We start from the raw sequence: 24716 nt of genomic DNA on the forward strand, positions 1-24716 counted from the left end.
TGATTATGCATCCCTCCCCTGCAAGTGATATCTAGCAAGTTAGACAGTACTCTGCACATCTCAAAGTCTCGTGAACAGACAAGAGCACAGGCATCGTGGTTGACAGGTATTAAACTCAGAAGACAGCTCCTTAGTTTAGAGCTCAAATCTAATGTCAGCTTAACAATTTAATGATCAAAAAGGGCTACACTCATCTCCTAATTGCTGATTTTAGGGAAAAAATATATAATTTTTATCCAGAATCCATAGACAATTTTGCCAAAAAGTAAACAAAGTCACTGCTAGTTTACTGAATGCAACCCTACAGATCCAAAAAACAACCAGTGATCTGTTACTCAGCTTCCATCTCAATCACATATTTATTGTTGCTTTCACTACTTCAACCTAAAATAGAGCTGTAACCTGGCCAGGAATCCTTGAAGAGTCTGCAGTAGAAAGAAGTTTATCCCCAAAGCCAGAATTCGAGTTATGGCACACACAAGATACATCAGTACAAATCAAATAGAACTCCCTGATTGCAGGTGATGTTCTCAGACATAGCGCAATGGAGATGTCTACAAAACACCAGGGGAAAAGAAAGACAGAAGAACACAACAAGACAGATGCTACTCAGAAAAGCCTACACACAACTTTTCCCAGGCAGCACATTTTTGTGAAGGTTAAACAAAATCTGGTATCACAGCACACAGTGAGGGAGAGAAGAGAAAGCTGTAGACTGAGAAAGAATTCAGGGAGGACATTCTTTCCTTGGAGATAGCAGGGAAAAAAGAAAGTTTCAGAAGGAGGCAAACAAGGTACCCAAAGTAGCTCTTGCCAGCTGACCATTTGCTTTTGCTCAACACCTGGAATACCGATGTTTGTTATTAATAGAACAGAAAGACTGATTGGCTTTTGTTCTGCAGGCAACACATCTAATTTATAGTGTCAGCAAAAATGCATATCTTGCTGGCAGACAACAGCTTTGGTTACAAAACAGCACCAGTTCTTGGGACACTTTAAAAACAAATACTGATGTATTATCTCTTGGCCATGTTTTATAAAAACAACTAAGAACCAAATATATTTTCAAGGACACAAAAGCCATTGAATATACAACACGATTAAAAATAGAGTAATTTGAATATATGGAGAGGTGCAGCTTTTTAAAAGACTGGTAGCTACTCCTGTAAGATTTCAATCTCTGTACAGCAAGAACATTTCACAGAATTAAAGATAATCGATTTTTTTAAGAATCCTGATCCTGTTGGCCTCATTTCAGTGTCTTGCTTACAGTTTTCTTCTGAAGGCAGCACACAGCTTCACAAATTGTACCTCAATGTCTACTCAGTAGGCTGATCTGCAAACCCAGCTCAGCAAGTCTGATTAAAAACAGATGAACTGTGCTTTCAGCTTTAATAAAACGTGTCTTAATAAATAAAATGAATTAGTTTAAAAATATTTTTATGATTTGACTCAATTTTATTGGAATACCAGTAATCAACAGCTTTAGACAACAATGCTATTAGAAATCAACTGAGTGCAGATCACAACTTCCCCTGTCATTGCAATGTTATCTGGTATAGCAATTCTAAATTGCAAAATCATAATTCACAAACACTGAGATAAAGGTATACAGATAGGAACTTGTGCTAAAACATCAGTGTAGCTGACCTGATGATCGAACACCAACTTTGGACCCCCATCAGCTGCAGTGTCTTCACTCAGTAGCATCCATGTATTTGTATCAATGTCGTAGCGATAGAAGTCACTTTTCAGAGATTTGCTGTTCCTCACAGAGGAATCCAGGTAGCGACCCAGCGTGTAGATCTGTCTTCGTTGAATATCAATGCACATCTTGTGACAAGATCTGGCACTGGGACCATTCTAATAAAAAAAAAATAACCACAAAAATGAAGTATACAGCACAGTTAACACTGCTCCAGATAGATCACTACCTGTTCAGGACAAATAAATATCGTCAGGAAGTAGAAATCCTTTGAATGCTCAGGAAAATTTGTGTCAGCCAAATACAGAATTAACATATATCAATATAACAGGACATTCTGTAACTTCTTAGTGCATTAGAAAAACACCAGCAAAACCAAGCAATAACACTTCTAACATAATGCCTTTTTGTAAGATTCCTTAGGAAATAGACCACTCCCTCCAGAACTGATGCACAGAGGCATGTGAAAGCTACTTGATCTTTAAAATAACAGAAGCTAATGTACATGAGAGCAAATTAAGATGTCACAGCCTATAAATAACTACACAGATAAAAGATTAAGACGTGCTCTATTACACGAGGCTCTGTTTTATTAATAGACTGTTTTCTAACAGATCATAACCAGACATTCCCACAAGCAACCATATCCTGTAATGGGTCTTCGAAGGCAACAAAAGCACTCCATCCTTCACAAAACAGATATTGTTATTCCAGCTCCAACTACAGGAATGTTTCTTACAGTAAGCAAAACTGCCTTGAGTTATGGTCTTCAGAGAAAAGACACTGTCAAATTATCATGCACTTATCCATCCAAAGTGCTCAACTTCAAAACACAGAGTAATTTATTCAATGACATTTAGACAGTACTATGCAGTACTGGACAGTCTACCACTACTTCAGTCAAGCCGAGTTTTGAAAGCCTTCCTATTCTCATCTTGAAGCACAGAAGTTCTGTTGCTGTACTCCAAAATACCAGAAATCAAGGTGGGGAAAGCCTTATTTGCAAGAGATCAGACAGAAGTAATTATGCTTACAGATAAATCCTGTATTTATTTCACCTTTCTTTGCGCTTTGGAAAGCATTAAAATGAGAATGACAGAACAAAGTTGTGCAGCTAGCTTTGAGAAGAGTCTCAAGAGTCTGGAAGATAAGAAATAGAAATCACATAGAAAATGTCCACAGTTTCAAAGGTCAGTATTGGGAATCTGAAAAGGCAACCTGGAAAGCAACAAGAGAAGTGGGAAAATTTCCACTGTCAAATAAAAACTGTAAGATGCACATAAACATGACCAAACTATGAAAGACAAAACGTAAAGAAAATCTAGAGAAAAAGAAAGACTAACCAAATACTCAAAAGATGCATGATAAATCACCACTTATTACAAGTCTTACAGTTAAGGAAATCTAACCATGCCATACCAAATAACAAAATTTGCTCCACATGCTACTAAATACCACCTTACTTAAAAAAAAAAATAAAAATCTAATTGTATCATTTCACTGAAAACAAAGCTAATTAAAGTATAGTGATGGAATATTCTTCACTAAGTTTGATAAAAAGAATTCTTCACTAAAAATAGTTGCTGCAAACTACTGTTTGAGTTAACTAAACAATACAAAGATGTGAACTAAATTGCTCATATCTGGTAAATATGAAGCATGTCAGCCATAATTACAAATTTGAGAATTAGCTACTGCATAGTGATTAAGAAAATTTTCTTTTCTCACAGAAATGAAACAATAGCGTGAAATCCTGAAACACAGCAGAAGTTCACTCACTGCCTTTGGTCACATGGAAGAAGGTGAAAGAAGGTAGCAACATACTTGATCTTGATCCCAGAAAAAACAGATTACCATATTCCAAAGAACCCTATTCAGAACACACGAGATAATTTCTTTGCATGAGAGACGTCAATTCGTATATTCACAAAACTTGTCTCTGATTCAAAAGAAAACAACCCCCTATAGAAGTCCATCTCTTGTTATGGAAGACCCTGGAGGATGTTCCACTGTTCCTCTGCAAAAGAGCATGCTGTTGCCATGGTACAGCTACTACTAGATGGAATAGTAAGCCCCACGTCTGAAATCAGTCCTTTCTGACCCCTTCCCATTTGTCATGTCACTGCAATTTTCTTTTTAAATGAACCCGCTGATTTAAATATCTCACTCTCACAGCACTATCAGGTCTTTCTGGGCTACAGTAGATAATATCAGATTTGCTTAAATAATATCTCAGGAACTTTCAAGAATAAACCTCCAAACTTAATAATTTCTTGACCTGCTTTGCACTGCAGAAGAGATGCATCTTCAAATGAAATTTGAGTACGAGCAGGAGGCTCAGGCACTCAGCATATGCAACACTAGTTTTAAGCCAGTGGAGTTAACAGCACAGGTCCTACAGAAAACAAGCTTCAAGAAAAACAAGTTCAAGAAAAATGCATCGTTCGTAAACATAAGAGCTGTGTATTAGTCATGCATGACTTTTTAAAGGCATTAAGTTTGACCATTTAATCTACAGACCGCAGGCAGAAAAACCTCACCTCAAGCTCACAGAATCACAGAATTGTAGGGGTTGGAAGGGACCTCCTGAGATCATCGAGTCCAACCCCCCTGCCAAAGCAGGTTCCCTACACCAGGTAGCACAGGTAGGCATCCAGGCAGGTCTTGAACATCTCCAGAGAAGGAGACTCCACCACCTCCCTGGGCAGCCTGTTCCAGTGCTCCGTCACCTCACTGTAAAGAAGTTCTTGTGCACATTTGTGCAGAACTTCCTATGCTGCAGTTTCTGGCCGTTTCCCCTTGTCCTGTCACCATTCACCACTGAAAAGAAGAATTTTATCACATATATAATAATTTATTTTATCACAAGAATTTTATCTTTGACTTGAACTTGTAGAACCTGCCATAGAACGGATTGTATCTTGTCACACAGAAAGTTTCCTCCAGTTCATCATCTTTTCACAAAGAAAACTGAAGTTATTCCTCTTTACCACCAAAGAAATCATGTGGAACCAAGCATGTATTCTGCGGGATTACTGACAGGAGTAAATAAGTCCATTACACATTGGTTTATATGAGGGCTATCCTTTTGCTTAAAAAAGCCCTTGTAGCATGAACATACGTCAGTGGGAGACACAAAGTCCATTTATAGAGACAGATATGGGCAGACACTGAAAAATGACTAAAACTTCATGGCATGTGTGGTTAAATGAATCAAGAGTCCGTGGGCAATTATAAATGTTAATGCAAAGTCTCCTTCACACAGCTACAATAGCAAGCCTATTGCTCAGACAAAGAACACACTACCCCCAACTGGTCATGGAGAAACCAGCCACCAACTTCAAACAATTAAGAACTGATTCCAGGAGTATCAAAGAATTTGCCCTGTTAAGTAATAAGTGAAAAAAACTGACTGTAATAGCCATGATTCTCTTCAACCTATAGTAAAAGACATCAAACAGAGAGCAGAACAACCCTTTTTTCTCCTCCAGCTTAAATGTAGACTGGTCCACAATCCATTAGTTAATGTCTATTTATATGTCTATCAATAAGGTGAGTGCACTGCACTAGAAATCTCTACAGTCTCATTAAAATCTGGACCATACCATCAAAAACAAACTGACAGCATACGAAGTATTAATTTTGGTACTTGCTAGTCCACATAACACACTACCCACCGTTCCTAAAAATCTGGGGATAATAAAGAATTTCACCTGCACACTGATAAACCTAAAAGAAGATTAAGCAAAGTCAAGTCTTATTGAGCAGAGTAGAAGACAAAGAAAATTCCAGCTAGCCTGCATTTACTGGGTCTTGTGGTAATAACAAGCGATTGTAGATCAATGCGGGACGTTTCATTAAGCAGTACTTCCTGTAGGTCTAGTTTCACTGAACTGTTATCTCCAAGGTTCCTAGCACACGTGATAGATGTTTTTGCAAATGAAGCTTCGTCAGTACATGTTGCACTTCGTGACATGGCAATGAGTCGATGGTTGGACTAGATGGTCTTAAAGGTTTTCTTCCACCTTAATGATTCCACAATTCTATGAACCAATCAACTGAGTTAGCAGAGGCATTACTCTCCAAACAGAGCACAGCCAGTTAAAATAGGCTCTGGTAAGTCATATCAAGCAACAGTGCCCAAATGATCTGAATAAACACTGGCTTTGGGAACACTTTCCAGTTCTCACCATGAAGCTTCTGGCATGCACACTGCAGAAACCACACATGAAAGAAGCTTTTGACCAGGCTAAATTCTTATTCAGATGGCTAACAATGTGGTAAGCTGCTTCGGCCAGTTCCTCGGTTCATGCCAATGCTGCGGTGGCAATAATAAAGCATTAGCGTATCGCATTTCAGATCTACAGGACACCAAGCAATACTAAAGATTACTAAGCTTAAGCACTTGGGCACTTTGGCTTCTGTACAACTCAACCAGAGCCCCCACAGAGCTAAGACTAACCTGAATAAAGTGGCTCTCTACCACCCAGTACCACTGCACAATTAGCACAGCATAATAACAATCAAGACAGATCAAACACTGTGTGCCATGGCACCATTTTCAAGTGATGCAGAATACCAAGCTTCTGTTCCCTACTTTCACAATACAGTCCTCAAGCAGCTTAGTCTTGACTGCAACTGCTCCAGACTCTAGAATAGAAATAAACGACCCAAAGGATGTAGGGAAAAGAATAGAGTACATATAGCTAGGAGTACCTAAGACAAGGTTTTGATCGTAGAAGAAACCTAGAAACCAAGGCCAAACAGGATCTTTTAGTTTTGTCAGTGCCTCACAGAATTCAGTTGTGCAACGCCAAGCGAGTACACAGTATACTTTATGAAAAGCCTTCTCAACATGCTAAGCCACTTTATAAAATCTAATTAGAGCTTTCTTCATTTAACTTGCAAATGCTGAAAGCAATTATCCCACTTAGGAGTAACTTACAAAACGTTTTCAAAAAGCAACACAACAGCATCGAGAGACAACACTGCCTCCTAAGAATAACTGATTTGTTCCTATACAGGAGAGAAAGGACTGGGACTCCTTCGGGTAGGGTCTGCTTTAATAACTATTTATGCCAGAATTGCCATGCATCATCTTAGCAACAGAATCCTGCCATGCTTTAAGGCACTAACATGATAGCTTTCTTTTTAGTTTTGCTTTTAAATAAGTGTCCTACGAACCTCCTTTAACGTGAACAGAACTCCATGAAGCTGGTTCAACTTCCCACCTCCAAAACAAGAAATTGGGGAGCTTGGCTTCTTTTGGTGATCATAACCTTTTGCAAATAAAGGGTTTTCAGTCGCAAGAAGTTCTGTTTTATTCAGACTGATCCAGATGAAAAACCTCAGGAGCAAGCCTGGACCCTGTTCAAGAGTCAGGGAAATAAAAACAAAGAACAGCTGACTAATTCTCCCTTCTTGGTGCTTTAAAAGACTGGATGGAATGTGAACATTGTCTCCAGTATAAAGTTCAAAAATAAGCGTCATGAGGTAAATGCTCTTGTCCTAAAGCAAACTGGGACGAAGACATAAAAAGACACAAACAACCTACTTTGTTTCCCATTCTGAGAGCACGCTGTCATACAACAAATAGTCCCTCCTGCCTACACACCACTGCGGAGATTAATTGGTCTCATTTCCCAGTTTCAAATTGCATTTCAGCAGATTCAGAATATAATTTGTTTCCTCCTCGTTCACCAGCATTATCCCAAAACAAAAGATAAAGTTCTACACAATCTTGAAAATGAAAGGAAATGCATATGAATCTTGGCATTCACAGAATCACAATCAAATCTTTATGCCCTTTACGATCGTTAATACTGTATCAGTGCAAGTGTTCAAGTAATGCATACTCCGAAGACATTTAATCTAAGCAGCAGCTCATAAGGATGTGATTTGCTTTAGATAACTTCTAAATTCAGCAAGAGAAGCTACAGCAACACAAAATCTCCATCTCATACTAGTTGCTCACAGAAAGCATTTCATGTTTCTCATAACTGAAGATGCCAGAAATCTATTAAAAGCATGTATCCAGTGCTTTTTATGGTAACATGTGGCATCAGTACTGCACATCAACCCCAAACAAAGTGAGTGGAGGCTGCTGCCCTGCTTTTAATGCTCATACAATTACCAACTGACCACAAGAGCTGAATCACAGTGTGCACATGCTACAGATGTGAGCCATCTGCAAGGGCTTTTAAAGGGTGCAAGAGCCTCTCGCATCCCAGCTATCTCACCCAATATGACGGCAAAAATCAGAGCTGTGTGTGTCATTTGATGTCCAGGACATGACATCTCTATCACTAGATGCCAAAATAACCTTTGAACTTCACAGAGGGTATATGCAACAAGGGATTGAACTAAGATTCTGAATGTTTTAAAGAATACAAGAGTAGCTCAAAAAAATAATATATATATGCATATTCCGCATACTCAACATACATACAATTCATCCAATTACTCTGCAAGTTTGCCTTAGGTAAAAGCTTAAAGCAGCATATGAAGCTACAGTAGGTCAGCAGCCTTGCATTTTCGTTTTGCCTTAAGATACTCTTGTTCCTATTTAGGAAATATAATGGCTATTATAACTTACTTTCACAGTTGCTATGCCAGCTATAAAGAAGATACTCTGAGAGTGCATGAGTTAAATATCTTCTGCCAGTAAATATTTCAGGAAATCTATTAAGCAGATCAGAACCTGACTAAGAAGCACGACCCTTAAAACCCCCAAGGCCAGTGTTGGAAAGACATGCACCTACACCATTTGTCATGCAAGTAGAATGCCTTATGATAAACATTAGGCTTGGATATCAGAATGTTGCTGACAAGTATTTGCAAATACCAGGCTATTAACATATCTAGTTTCAGCTAAGACAAAGAATCTATCCTTCGGTCAGGCAGTTGACATAGTATTTGAGTTGTGCCTAATCTGCTTACGTGTAACCTCCTATAGCAATGCAACAAAATAGATCTAGTTGCAAAGTCCTTTCTGGGAATTTGACTATGACATGATGGAGCAGATTAAAGTCAGAGGCAGCTTTTAGTACACAGTTTTGATTCATCGATATTGCTCACCTTGGGTGAGAAAAAAAATTAAACAGGATTAAGCTTTTTTTCCTGAAGTGTGTACACATTTGGGATACTCAGTGTTGATACTACACACCCTCAAGTTTTATGTTCTCTAAAGAGACTTTCTTTGCTTGGAAGTAAAATTGAATGGTCCCACGTTCTATTTGTGAAAGATGGTTCAATGAACTTATAACTCAAATGCTTAAGCTCACATACATAACCTTACGATACAGTGGCCAGGATTTGATGACCCATGGGCAGGTCAACCCATTCGGTCCTACATAAGAAATTACTCAGATTGCCTGTTCCACCCTTCAGAGAGCAGTGCAGGTTCATTACTGCACAGATAAGAGAAGATGCAGTGCAGCACATGAATGCCGCTATGAAAATGAACAGATGCTTATATTCTACTCCCATCAAATTATCTGTTAAAAATTAGCCTCCCAGCAGCCTGCTTGCAAAAACAACTAATGTCGGGGTATTTTCATAACATAAATGAACTAGCTCATGACCTATTGGCTTTTGATGAACTGCAATTAATGCAACTTGAAGAAATAAGTCCTTTAAACTGACTCAAAAATTTCCAGAGCACGAATATCCTCGTTTTGAGAGCTGTGCACATAATCTTACCTACTGTGCAAAACAGCTTTAGATACTGATACGTGCATCACTGCACATGCAAGAAGCCATATTCCCAGGCCTTGTCTGAGCAGTGTGTTCTCACCTGGCTTGCTCTCAAATCTAGGTATAATCAAGGCCTTTCAGCACTGTGGAACATCATGTTACAATAAACCAGATCAAGAGAGCTCCTATGCAAGCAGCAGAACAATGAAAAGAGGGAAGAAAAACACCACAGCTTCAAAAGCACAAAGCACAGGTAATAGTTCTTACATTTATATGAAGCAGGCTGCAAGAGCACACATGAAGGTCTTGCTTAGGTATCAGTTTACAGTCAAAAATAGATCATCCAGTCTTCTTGATTCGGCTTACCAATCCTCTCACACAAAAGAACTTTGCAACAAAAGGGCATTAATATTGTGCTACTTCTAACAAAACAAACAAGTTACTCACAAAACTAGTGCTACTCACAGCAATGAGATTTAAATAGCAAGAACTGCAGCTTCGAAAATTTTAACAAGCAAACTTGGTTTGTTACCCATCATCTGCTCAGTTTTGCTTTCAGTAGTGCTGACAAAACATAACAGACAATCTGTCACCAGCTCTGAGATATGGGCCCTCAGGACAATGTCCTTCGTGGGCCGAATTCAACTACCCCATGAACAATTGCAGGATGTTGAATGAGGTCATGTTCAAATGCACTGCTAAGTTCATGCTGTCCTCTGATTACCAATAACAATGGTTAGCAAAGAAGTCATCCAGCTAAGAGAAAGATTGTTCTGCAGATGCAAGTTATTTGGCTTAAAACAGACCAGCAGGCCAGTAGGCTGAAGATAGTTAAACTTGTAATTTATGAGTTGTTTAACCAAAGATGTGAAACACGTCCAGTTTTGAAACCTTCATGAGGGCACAGCAGAGATAGAAATATTTTTTATTAATTGTTTTTGAAAAGATGGTGATAAACTTAAAATTTCATACTGATCTAAGCAATTCAGGACAGCCACAAGCTCTCAGATGTTTCCTGGAAAGTGATGACAGCTTTAAGGAGAAGAAAAAGAATAGTTTGGACCTAGAGGTGTTACAACATTACAGAAGTGGCTGTGTAACTTTTCCCCTCAGGCTAACCCATGGCTTATGAGATTGTCTTCTCAGATACTAAGTAGAGTGCAACGTAGGCTTCTTCTGTTAGCTTTCATAGCAACACGCCAAGAAAAATATATAATACACACACACATCAATATATAACAGAAATACTATGTTAAATAGCACCGTGGAAATGGCCGTATCTTCTTTGAAACTAAGTGACACAACAGAAAAGATGTAGCTTGTGAAATTTTTATTTATATCACTCGTCAGCTATTCTCAGAACATAATTTGATTATCCAGCTGCGCAAATTGCATCAATTACCACAAAGTGTAGCGCACAGTCTTTGCTGCATGACACTTTCAGGAGCAAGTCATCTTCAATTTTGCAGTAATTTGCATGGGATGTCAGAGGAAAAAACAGAAGATATAACAAAGAATACAAAGGCAATGCAGTTCCTTAATCCTAGTATGAATAAAATCCCTTGGTCCCTCAGCACTTGCAAGCCCTGGAAAATTCATGGATTAATTCCCACTAAACATACTAAGCTCTTTCAGGGTCTGAAAGCTGAACATAGCAATGTGCTACATCCATTCAGTCAGGGTTTGTCCAGAAAATTTAACTGTCTTCAGAGCCTGGTGGCAGAAATACACCCATTAATAGCAGCAAGATCCACAAAAACTTACCAGAATTTCAAACATGTAATTATCCAAACAAATTAAGGATGTGTCTATGTTACTAATGAAATACCCACTGTGGTAACACAGGGGAAGCATTTTAGGATTCCTGTATTTGCACAGCTTGAGGAGTGTTAATGTAACGGAAGCCTTTTACAGACTAGCTGAAACAGGAGACTACTCCCAAGGCAACGCTGATTCACGTGTGAAGCTACTTTGACCTTGCTGGCAAGAGAATAAACTTTCCTCCCACCTTCTACCTCTACCTTCTCTGTTCCTGCCATTCTCACCACACAGTGAGGGGGGGAAGATGGGGTACTAAGGATTCCAGCCTGCTGTTGTGTTCCAGGTGCCTGTTTTTCTGTCAGTAAAACCTGGAAGTACATAGATCAGCTTTTTTTAAATACCAATATTCTTCACTTTATTAAATCCTTACCTGAAAGTTCCATAATACTTCAAGCAGTACAAAAAAGCATCACCTTCCCCGAGATCTATGCACAGTCACCCTAGCATGTCTCTGCACACTGCTTTAAAGGTAATTCACAAGGGAGTGAATGGTGCAACACACTCCTAACAAAGTCAAAATAAAATGAATCTGTACTCCAGATAAGGGAATCAGGCCAGTATGTCCATGTCCATTGTAAGCTAGAGTCAATGCAGTGATTTTCAACAGAACATAATTGCCACAGATCAACTATTCATGATATATTACTTGAAGGTATAAAAGCAGTTCTTAACTTTGCAGGCTGCAGCCTTTGCAGCTGAAGGCTTTACGATGCTTAGCAAGTCCACGCATAATCTGAAGACTGGCACGTGCAAGCTCCAGGACTGCCAAAGTTTTGCAGCCTTCAGAATACCGTGCATAATGCATTCATTTAAGTACTCCTTTCTCTATGAGACTGGCTTCAATATCCAAAAGGGATCTGTACACATTGAAACATCTGGTGTTAGGAATAACTGAAGTTTGGCTGGTTTTCCTGCACTTTTTGCATGCTGGAAGCAAGAACTATGGGCACTTCACAATGGAACTGAATAACTTAAGACTCAGAGCTTTATAAAATAAAGATCGTATTTTCTATTTTAAAATTTCAGTTAAAAGAAATACACAAGAGTAAGAGGACAGAGCTCTTAAGCACACAAGCTAGTATAAATGAAAAAGTTACTTTTACAAGTGGAAAACATTTTCTAAAATTATAAGATACTCCGCAACAGGATATTTTTGTTCAGGATGCCTACGTATCACTGAAGAAACTAGTCAAAATTATCTGAAATTCTTTAACATTTTGGAGAATAAATACTGTCTAGAACAGTTTTAAACCATTACACTTCAGAAAGGGGAAATAAAACAGTAGCATGTAATATTCAGGACCTGCCCAGAATGCATTACAATGTGTTCACTTCAGAATGTGCCGCCTTTGTCCCTACTCTTGTAGGCATTTACACTATTTAAGAAGTTGGCTCAGAGCTACATCTTTAGGATCCAAGTTTCTGCTGCAGGCTTTTGGGGACAGCTGCTTTCTCCCTATGAGCTTTTGTGGTACCAGGAATTTCTTACAACTGAGCAACTTTTAACAACTAGAACTACTCAGACATGGCAGATTCAGTGTATTAGATCTCAATTCCATAAACATTACTGTATTCAAAATGAAACAAAAATCTCCAAATTACTGATAGCATCTTCCAAATCATATCATCTGCAGGAAGTGGTCAATATTTGAGACATTTTCAGTTCCTACTCTTAAAAACAGCACAGAGCAGAAGTTTTACACCAATAAGGTTATATATTTGAAAATCACCCCACCTCACAAAAAAAAAAAATCATGTAAGTGTCACAAACACAAACAAATATAATGCTTCTGTTGCAATGACATTGGAAGTTTTGGGAAAATGCATCCATACAATACAGAAAAATTAACTGGAAATACAATAGCAGGTGACATTCAGGTTGGCTCTCAGTACCACAGGATTTTTCTACATTTGTCAGCCTTCATTTTATGTAGCCTGGAAACGTATTTAATGCTAGCAGTAAATTGTCACCTTACCATATGCCAATTTTCTAGACCATTTTGAACCTACTACCAGTAGACACTTGTTGACCTACACTTTCCTTTATAGTCAGAAAGAATTTATCCTCTTAACCAATTAACCCATGGGAAGACCTTGTCTGCTACTGAAGAGTTTTTGTCAAGAAACACTTAGAAGTTTGAGAAATAGCATCACCTAAACCTAATCCATCTACACAATTTCCATGTCCTTCACAGAGCTGACATGTGAGCATAAAGCCACAGTGATGATGAATCAACACAAACGCACAACAGAAGCTACCACTTTGCACAGTAAAATACTGTTTCCAAGAAGATCTTGCATCTCTTCTGATGTCTGCAGGAAGTACCAAAATAGTGCAAAAGAATAGTACGGACATACAAAATATAGTGCTTCCCAGTTCTCAACTATTGAATCTTCCCCTGAATCATTGCATCTGTCCCTGAGTGCCGCAAGGCGAGCCGTAGGGGTGGACGACTAGTGTGGATGAGCCAGGAACTACTGTTGAGACTCAGAGACAAAAAGAGAGTCTATGTCCTCTGGAAGAAGGACTTGGGGAGATTACAGAGAAGTAGCTAAGGTATGCAGGGAGGAATTTAGGAAGGCAAAAGCTCAACTTGAACTCAGATTGGCCTCTGCAGTAGAAGACAATAAAAAAATCCTTTTATAAATATATCAATGGCAAAAGAAGAACCAAGGATAATTTTCATCCCATACTTGATGCAGCAGGGAATGTGTCCACTGAGAACAAGGAGAAGGCTGAGGTCCTCAATGCGTTCTTTACATCTGCCTTTAGTAGCCAGACCAGTTATCCTCTGGGCATTCGATGCCTTGATCTGGAAGTCTGGGATGCTACTCAGGATACGCCCCCAGCGATTCAGATGGAGACAGTCAGAGAGCTCCTCCTCCATCTGGACTGTCACAAGTCCATGGGACTGGATTGGCTACACCCTCAAGTGCTGAGGGAGCTGGCAGGAGTGATTGCCGAGCTGCTCTTGGCCACCTATCAGCACTTGTGGTTCACTGGAGAGGTACCAGAGGATTGTAGGCTTGCTGATGTGACTCTCATCTTCAAGAAGGGCTGTAAGGAGGATCCGGGGAACTATAGGCCTGTCAGCCTGGCCTCGGTACAAGGGAAAATAATGGAGCAAATCATCTTGGGTGAGATCACATAGCACATGCGTGGTGTCCAGGGGATGAGGCCCAGCCAGCATGGGTTCATGAAAGGCAGGTCGTTCTTGACCAATGTCATCTCCTTCTATGACTGGGTGACCAGTCTGGTAGATGAGGGAAGGGCTGTTGATGTAGTCTTCCCAGATTTCAGCAAAGCCTTTGACACGGTCCCTCACAGGCTTCTTCTGGGGAAACTGGCTGCCCGTGGTCTGGACAGATATACACTTCTTTGGGTAAGAAACTGGCTAGATGGCCATGCCCAGCGGGTTGTGGTGAATGGAGTTAAGTCTGGCTGGCGACCTGTTACAAGTGGTGTGTCCCCCAGGGGTCAGTACTGGGGCCCATCTTGTTTAATATCTTTACTGATGAAGGCTGCAAGTTGTACCAGAGGAGGTTTAGGTTGGACATGAGGAAAAACTTCTTCCCCCAGAGAGCGGTCAGGCACTGGAATGGCTGCCCAGGGAGGTGGTGGAGTTGCCGTCCCTGGCAGTGTTCAGGAGGTGTCTGGATGAGGAGCTGCAAGATATGGTTTAGTAGCTCGTGGTAGCAGTGGTAATGAGAAGACGGTTGGACTAGATGATCTTATAGGTCGTTCCCAACTTCCCAACCTTGTGATTCTGATTCAGAGCCTAAACATACCTCAGCATTTTGATCCTCTAAGTCCACAGAATTATCAACCTACTGCAAATGAAGTCCTACCTACGGCTGCCTATTCACCTCAACTGTCCTTCTGTACTTCATTTCACTAAGTTACCCTAGGAGAAAGTTACTGCTTGGAAACTACAGATATTAGATACCAAAACATTCACATTAAGTTCATCTATCAATTGACGCTGGCCTAGTATCAAAATGCTCAAGACATGACAAGGTTTGATATTTTAAAACTGTCCCCAAATCCTAAAAAGGTCCACTAATCTACTACTGCTAATACACCCGAGACAACATTTGTTAGAACATTCCATTTGATTCAGGTTACAACTTCTTAAAGACTCTTAGACTTCACATGCTTTGGCCATGCCTTGTGCCAACCGATTTGGAGAGCTGTTGAATACTCAAGCACTGCACAGAGCAGACAGAAGTTGTGGGTCCGTTTGAGAGGTCATGGTACAATTCCTTCGCAAGGACACAATCATGAACGAGGATCATTTCACAAGGACTGAAGGAACCTTCCTGCCTCCACACAGTGAAAGAATGGTTGGGAAGTTCCAATTCCAGTCTGCCCACCAGCTGCTAGGGTACATATTCTGGAAACTCAACACAACACTGCACTTTAGTTCACGATACCTTTTCTTTTTCTTCTAAAGAACATGGGCCACCAGTTACTTCACTACCACTGCAAGCATTTCTTCCTGAGATAAGGAGGACTGTGGAAAATTAGCATTGGTAGTTGAACTGTTAAGAACACAAGTGCAACTTAAGGTGACAAAGAGACCTTTCTCCAACTCACTGGCAAACTTAGAAAAACAGAAACAACGCCATTTACTGAAAAGGTCACCGCAAATTCTTTGTACCGCAGTGCCAAGTGGATGAAGATAATCTGGCATTGCATCAGAAGTTCTTGGTACCTTTACTCTGAAACAGTTGCTCTGTGTTACCCTTAAGATGATGTTGGATAATATGCAACCATCTTCTCCTTTTATCCAAGCTGAAATATTCAGTGGCTAATTCAACCAGTGTCACAAATTAAGTGGGATAAAATAGCTAGAAGCGGAACAAGCACAACATAACACAAAAACAAGACAAAGTTCAATTGGACTCTAGAACATTTTCAAAAATTCCATGTCAACAGACAGTTCCTTTCAGCAAGTTGTTTGTGAATAGTTGATGGTCCTATTAGAGAAACATCTGGAGTCTTTGTTTTTTAATTTACTTCTCTGTTTGAGATTGACCTTTTCATTTCTAAATCAGGTTTCATCCAGAACTCCAATAGAAAAAAAACAACAATAACAAAAAAACCATTCAGTGTACTGCTTTAAGTCATCAAAATCCTGAACTATGCCTCTGTAGGTTGTCTTCTGACATCCACGTCAGACTGTAACTAAACATAAAGCCATTCTGGAACTCCATTTCTAAATACTTCTCCACTCATATTAAGTATGTGTCTTTTTCAAAGTTCCCCATGCATTCAATTGAACCTTCATCTTTTCTTGATTTCCTGACCTTGCTTCTTCTCAGCCAACAATCCCTCCAACTTCCACTTGAATTTCCTGACCTGCCATTGCAATCTAATTTTACTTCCTCCAAAATCTGTCTCCTCCACAGCTGTTCTTTTCTATATTCTTTTATTCCCAGCCCAGCATTACCCTGCTAGAGTCAGGCACGAGGAACTCAGAAAACATACGCTGTTTCTGGCACCATTTCATGCCTTGCATCCCAGCCAGGCCTCCCAAGCTCTACAGAAGCTCAACTGGATAAAAAAGAATCCCAGAAAAAAAAAGAAAAAAAAAAGAAAAAAGAAAAACCACCACAGAAACTGAACTGCTTAAGGAAACACCAGAACTACCCACACTGGTTCGTGCAGGAAGAAAACAGTCACCCTTCTTGACAGGAAGGCCTTATTACATTGCATCCTGAGTTAGACAAAATAACACACACTGGGTAGCTACAAAAGAAGAAAAAAAGTGAAACAGACAGCAGTTAAAATTATTGTTTGCTTTCACTATTACTGGCTCTCTATTTTCTGGACCGAAGGAAAAGATGGTCTAGCTTTATCTTTTGGATAGAAGTTGATAAAAGAGTTAAATCCCAATTTCCTCATTACATCACACATATCCCACTTAATTTTGGGTGAACAGTATGAACTCTTTTTTTTTTTTTCAGCTACACAAGCTGACCCTACAGCACTGAAAGACCAAATCCAGTTTCAACACTGTACTGCTAAACACGTGAGAAGCCATGAGAAGTACAGAGCTGCGAGCAGTGATGAGGAAAAAAGCTCACAAAGATACAAAACATAAGGACAATTTTTAACCTTTATACAAGCACTGTTAAGATAGATACTAGAATACCACAATCAGTTTCATTATTGCTCATCTTTTAAATAACATTAAAAACTCTGTACATGAAGCACAGATGCAAAGGGAAAGAGCCTTACTGTGAGATTTTCCACTAAGGCTATTTGTCCTACTCGACTGCAACCTCTATACACCTTTGCCAGGAAAAAATGGCAGTACTCTTAAGTTCATAAATTAAGCTAGTGACAAGAACCCAGAAAAATTCAAATGAGAAAAAAAATACATCTGTGACTTTTGTAAATACTTGGGGAAATCAGTTTCTGAATTTAGGTATCAGAAAATGCTGGAATCTCAGTCTTTTCAATCCTTCAAGACAACGCTGCATGAATTCACTTCAGTTATGCTCTGACAAACAAGTAATGAACTCTGAACACAATAACCACAGGAAATTTCTAATATATACTGTGAAATGTCATGGGAATTACATGAGTCAAAGGTTGGAACTCTCTTTTTGTTATCACCTATAGCCCAATCTACATTCATTTCAGAGGTATCATACATCAAAAAGCAAGCAAAACAGGCCAAAGAAAATGACTTGAATGCCATGAAAACTCCTCGGATTGCATGACCTCTAGCAGTTACTCTCTGTTCTATGTATTTTCACCTCTTGGTTGTCCATTTCTACTCACATTTTTGACAGAAGCTAAAAAAAAAAAAAAAATTTTTACTGAGCCTCAACACCAGCATCAGGTCTGAAATGTTTATTTGGCAGCCTTGTTCCATCTTATCACATTATTTAACTTATATCTTACTCACTGAACTGATTTTTGGCTGATCAGTCTACTCCTGGGAAATAAACCTTTCTCCCAGTAACGGCTAACACTTGAATTTCACATCCATTTCATATTTTCCCAGTCCTATTTCAAAAGTCTTCTGAACTTGAAAGTTCGATTTTTTTTTTTTTGTTCATAATTTTGGCACACTATTCATGTATAGAAGCACTTTAGAAATACAGCATTTTTCTCTACAATAATTCATATGGTATTAACAGCATGAATGTACTACTTGCCTCTTTCTCAGTATCTCTGGATATACAAGTCCACTGGTTCTCCTTCACACTGTATGCCCAGAAGTCAGCCAGGTCTTGAGTTCCATCCCAGCCACCAAACAAGTAAACAGTTTCTAATAAAATAAAGGAAGAACACATTAATTTTGTTTAAAAAAAAAAAAAAAAAAAAGAATGCCTTTAAACACATAAATACCTACAAAACACCTGTGATAAACAGATTGTAGGTCTAGCCTATACAGGTCCCTCTGGACAGCATCCCTTCCTTCTATTTTGTCAACTGCACCACTCAGCAGGATGTCATCTGCAAACCTGCTGAGGTGCACTCAGTCTGGGTCATTGATGAAGATGTTGAAGAGCATCAGTCCCAAGACTGACCTGTAGAGAATAGCGCTCACAACTAGCCTTCACCTGGCACTACAACCATCAGGAATACACTTTATCCACTGAACTGTCCAGCCTTCAACTCCAATTCTCTCCAATTTAGGGACAGATGCAGGACTATGTCAAAGGCCTTGCACAAGTCCAGGCAGACATGATCAGCTTCCCTTCCTTTGTCCACCAGTGCCATCAATCATTATTAATCTTTTTGAATGAAATCTGTTTGTCCCCTGCTTGATGCAAAACTTACAGTCTACAAAGATTTGAGACAGCAGCCGAAAACCTCTTTTATTTAGTTGATCTCTTATAAAGGACGACTTGCTTCAGTTATGAAATCCTCTTCAAGGAAAATGGCTTGCATAATATAATTTATCCTCTGTCATGGTTTTGTGATTTTTGATTTTCAGTATTCCACATCATAACATCATGTGGGGCAGTGGGAGTTTAACTGTTAATGCTCAAGTTCTGGGTACCTGCCTGAACAAGAAGAAGAACTGCATTCCCCAAGGGAATCTGCGGTCACAGAGAGGAGATTCAGCTCCTGGCAAGGTCACCTGATGGGATCTTCTTCGTCCACTCTTCGTCAGTTCTCCCCCTTCTCCCTGCAGCTCAACTGGGCTGCGCATCTCACCTCAGCATTGTGGTAAGGCCTATCCATTTTTCAGATATTCTCTCTCATTATATTTGATTAGCTTTAATTCAATATAACAGAATTATATTGTATTATAGTGTGTTATCTTGCATTCTGATACTATATTTAGTAAATTAGTTTGTTTCGCCTCAGATCGTTGCCACTGTTTTTTAATTATTTTGGGGTCCCCTGTTCCCTTTTTCTGGAGGCACGGATTTCACAAAATCCCTCCACCCCACCAGTCACAGAACGGGGCCGAACCAGCCCGTAAACTGCTGACAATCCTATGTCACAAAAACATGTCAGAAGAGCAGTAACAGTTTAAGTCAGCATTCCAGCCTCATCCTTAGAGCATGTTACCTTAAATTCACAACCACTCCAAGCACAGCGAGTTCAAAAGCTTATCAGACTTGCTGATGAAACTAAATGAAGCCTCCAACATGGGAAGCATATAAGGAATAAGTCTCTGTTATGACACCAACAGATGATTAAGTCACTTCAATCACAGTGACACCGCTATCTGGTCTTGAATTCTAAAAATATTTCATCTTCAGACCACACTAATACAACACAAAACCAAGTCCAAGAAGAACGAGCCACTGAAGAATCACAGAGCTTTATAAACTTCTTTAAAATCCACAAGCCAGATCTATTATGAAGGTAACAGCCAATTTTTAATCCAACACCAATTAAAGAGCAGAGCTAAAAGTGTGATTATAGAACGGGAATAGGCCCTGACCCTTACCTACCATCAGGATAGTGGTCATCACCATGGAAAGGTTACCCTGGTTCATTAACTTTAATTACCCTTCCTCCTGGACTCAGGGCTCCCAGTGTTCCCTGCTAAGAGCAGGTCTCTTTGTGCGCATAAATTCTCACAGCTCACAAAACCCACATTACCACAACAGCTTCATTGATAGCTGAGAAAAATAAAAGATTTGGCACTGGCTAAGTATCCTACTGGGGCCTTGCCAAAATGTCATGCCTGCCTGTAAAGACTTCGTTGTCTCAGATGAAATTTAATAGCAAATCTGAATGAATTCGATGAAAACTCAGATTTTAAAATTCGCCTAAATCCGGCTCACAGAACTAAGTGGTGTATAAGGACCAAACAGGGGTACAATCAGTGTGAGCTGTGAGCATTCCCAGATTCCTTGAGCACAGCAATAACATGAGCATACACAAACTGTATACCAAATTTCTTCTTTATCTTGATATAAAACTGTAGCCCAGATGAAAGATTCTATCACTACCTAGACCCAGAATGACCATCATTTTTAATCTTATTACAGAAGTAGCAAAAACATTCCTTAATATGTAAATTCATCTGCAACTGGTAATGTCAGGAAAATCGTTTTTCAACAGTTCTGAAGTTCACAATTGTTCTCCCAAATGATAAGAAAAAAACAGTTGGGAGTGCAGAGGGGGGAGGGGTAGCATCTGTTTTTTCAAAACAGAAGTTGAACTACTCTCACTTTCACAACTGGTATCACAACCTCCAGTCTATTTTTCAGTTCGGATCTCATGGGAAAGGTTACTTTTTCAAGGAAGGCACTCACTAACACAGACCCAGAGGTACAACTTCAGCATCCCTTGGTATTGCCACAACATCTAAGCAATGCATCCATATATGACCAAAGAGGAGATCAGACACAGGGAACAGACTACAAGGTTTCAGGCAGCTGGAGCGAAGCTTGAAGAGAAAACAGCAGTCTCACATTGGTATAATTATTTCGACTTCAGTAACATTAGGGAAATCAAGATGCAGGCAGGAAGAACATCGTTCTCTGGCAGAGGAAGGAATTCCTTCCTTGCATCATAGCTGCATGTCACACAGCAATATCAATATTGCTTTATTAAATCAGAATTCTGTTCTGCTTTAGGGACTGACTGGAAGAACTTTTCAAATCAACCTGCAAGACAACAAGAAAAACATGAAAGCAGTTACATCTACCCAAAGCTTTTACTAGTTACATTTTGGACATCAAACACGTCCTCCAGCATCTTATCCTTATCTCCTTCTCATTTACTGTTGAACAAAAATTCAATACTTCTAAATATGTTTTATGAATATTTCTAAACTGCTTGCTCATTCAAAAGTGTTTTCATAATGTCTAAATTATTTTCTTTTTTTGCTCTCCAAAAGACTAGAAGGTGCCAGAACACTCCTCAAAGTATCGAGAACATACACTGAAAAAATTAACATATGTCCAGACAACACCTCTGCAAGCTCCTTGTTCTCAGAAGAGTACATACATTATCCCTTTCCAGTCCCTGTTAAATCCCCAAAACCCTGCAGGAGCTTCAGTCTAGGCTTGGATAAGCTCACAAAGTCAGCTTTTCAAGTTCCTCTTAACTCTGTCTTCACTGCACGATGAAATCGTTGATGGGATTCTGGCACAGCAAGTTTTCCTATCAGGATGTAAAATGGAAGATTGTTGAGGGCAGGCTGATAAATTAAGCTTGGCCTACTGCAGAATCCCTGTTTTATCAAGGCAATGAACACACTCCAACTTAACTAACCAGTGAAATATTTTTGCATGTAAGACTACTAGAAATCTGCCACAGTCTTCTTTCTAACCCCTCACAGCAGAGCAAATTTCAGTAACAAAGCAGGTTTTGTAGGGCTTTAAAGAACTATAAGGACTGATTCTTCATAATATCTGGATCATCTCTCATAGGTTTTGTGCCTTTTTTTCCCCTGTGTAGCTAATCAGAACTGCTCTTGCTGCAATGTGTCCACTGCTCTTCATCCTATCCCCCGAAATGAATGCCTATTTTCTCCACATCTCCTGCAGCAACCATATCATTCTAGAGCTATCTGCAAGCTGCATCATGTTCTTTGTAAAGGAACACACTGAGCTCAAATACACAGACAGATGTTGAATTTTCTTGTCCACCATTCAGTTTCTGAATCACTTCAGTGCAGATGGCGGCTGGCTACAATTTTTTCAGGCTGTAGCTAGTCTGGGTAGGCATACAATGCACACAAAGTCATCTTCTCAAATGTGAAAGCACCACGAAGTTGAGTAACCTCCAGGATGCAGCAGCTGTTTGTATTTCAAAGCTTAGAAGCCATCTGTGTTTTGTTTCAGAGATCTCTTCATCTTGTACACAAGTCCTGTCTTTAAATAAAATATCTTATGGATAGCAATGTTTTCCTCAGGCAAAACAGCATCCTTCCCCATGTTTGCTGTTCTCACTTCATCTTCCTCATAGCTCCGTGTTTCTTTTGAGATGGTTCCATCATCTCCACATATACTATGGCATACTGTGCCCACTGTTTTGAATCGCCCACTGTTCCAACCTACAGATCTCTTTTCACTTATCTAACAGAATGAAATAATTCCTTCTCACAAAAGGAAAGGCAAAGTAACATACACCCAAAATAACAAATTAATTTTGCCTCAGAGACTGAACAGAGGTAGCAGAAACACTGATAAAGATCATTTCACTAATATTTTCCTTTATAATACATTTCAGTTGCCATAGTTAGGAGAAACAGACAAAGCTGACACAACTGAGACAAAACATAAGGTGGCTTTATCTAAATGAAATAATGATGAATCTTGAAAAGAATTAGGATATATTACCAAGGAGTTGTTTAATTCCAATAACTTCAATACTAGTTCATTTTCTTTTCAAATCCTAAAAAACCCTCCATCATTCTGTTACCAAAATAAGTTACATGGTTCTAGAGGCCATAAAACTGTACCTCCTCTGTAAAGACAGACAAAAAAACTCCACCTTACCCAGGGAATTACAAGCCAGACATCCGAAACACAGGACTCCCCTAAACCGTAGATTAGAAGTTTCAAACCTGAATGTGGCACACTGCTCAGCTGTTCTCACTTTTTTCCAGAGTTGCTGTTTCAAAACATGTCATAACTGAACTACAGAAAGTCCTGAGGGGTCATAATTAAAGCTGTGTTAATCAAGAAAGGAGTGCTGAACAGATGCCTACCTGCTCTCTTTGGAACTACACTGGGCAATCACTCTATCAGCACTTAATGCATCTGGGAAGCAATATCATTATATACAAGCCTGCACTTCAATGCTTGAAAATTTCACCAGGACCTACATAAATCATATAAGGTTTTCATGGCTGATGTTCAGCTCACTTTAGAAAGAATGCCCTTGTGCAGCTTTGGGGTTACTTGCACTTTAGGTGTTCTGGGAATGCTTCTGTTTGTATTTTTAATCTAAGCCCCCAGTTCTGACTAGCCTAACACTTCTCCTTCCTCAGAACAGGGAGCAGAAAACTCTCTAGCCTCTCATACAGAGACCTACATAAGACAAGTACCTTACACAAGAAGCAGAAACATAATCCTTCTGTTTTCATTTGAAGTCTAGAGTCTTAACACGTGCAACAGCAGTTTCCAACTATAACTAGGAGTGCCTCATATTTCTCTATAAGCATACCAAGAACAACTTCCTAATTCTGCCACCCAGATGATTTCCATCTGAGCACTAATACAAATAGAAGTCTGGAAGAACTGTTAGAGTTATTACCAAATTTTTCATGTAGAAGGCAAGCTCTACACCCCAAAATGCCTGCATCCTCATTTCAATATGCTATATTAGTTCTTCAAAGCACAAAGAACACTCTACTTATTCCAAGACATCTGCAGTAAGTATTAAACGCATAAACATCAGACAGAAGTGAGCTACACCACTACAAGTTACCGTATGCCAATAGAGATGCCATAATTGCTCTTTTAGTTACCGTCAGCCTATTCTAATTGGAAGACAAAACATGCTACAAGTCAGCCTGCACCAAGTCTGACTATACCCTACCTGAAACTAAGAGTAGAAACTCAGTAGAAACTGAGAGACTCAGCAGACTGAATCACTATCAGTAACTCAAGATCTAGCTCAGCTGCTTACCACCTCATCTCCTCTATCCTGACATTAACACATATATGCATCTGGCAGGCTCTACGTTACACAAAACTTAGTAAAAACAAATGTATATTATTGTAATCAGTAGCAACTGGTTAATATTTCCCTGAGGTTAAATCAAAAAAGCAGAACCAGCTGCAGCTATATTCACAGCTACAGCAGACCTGGGCATGAGTGATTAAAGTTTGCTTCCAAAACTTGCTACTTTTATGTAATAAAATTCTCATGATTCATGTAAGCCTGGTCTTGGTTTTTGGTTTTTTTGTGAGGAATGGATGACATCTGCAAGTGTGCTGCTGCTCCTTTTTCTCTTAATACTTGATTTGCTCATGGCTGGCCAGGGAGACCAATTCCAGCCTGTAAAACACATCCTGACCTAACTGGCCAAACTCCCACAGTCTCGCTAAATGC

General features: G+C 39.5%; 1 protein-coding gene across 2 annotated transcripts in view; it reads right to left on the reverse strand.

Annotated features, from left to right (window-relative positions):
- Positions 1-24716, reverse strand: part of MKLN1 (muskelin 1) — a 101431-nt gene that overhangs the window by 30955 nt on the left and 45760 nt on the right. For both annotated transcript variants that reach the window (XM_042872322.1, XM_042872321.1), the window contains exons 9-10: positions 18395-18507; positions 1651-1863 (exon numbers count right to left, since the gene is read on the reverse strand). In XM_042872322.1, coding sequence (XP_042728256.1) covers positions 1651-1863; positions 18395-18507 — 326 coding nt within the window. The remainder of the gene's footprint in view (positions 1-1650; positions 1864-18394; positions 18508-24716) is intronic.

Source organism: Lagopus leucura, unplaced genomic scaffold (genome assembly GCF_019238085.1).
Source record: "Lagopus leucura isolate 7727_CA_CO unplaced genomic scaffold, USGS_WTPT01 Super-Scaffold_100008, whole genome shotgun sequence".
NCBI lineage: Eukaryota > Metazoa > Chordata > Aves > Galliformes > Phasianidae > Lagopus > Lagopus leucura.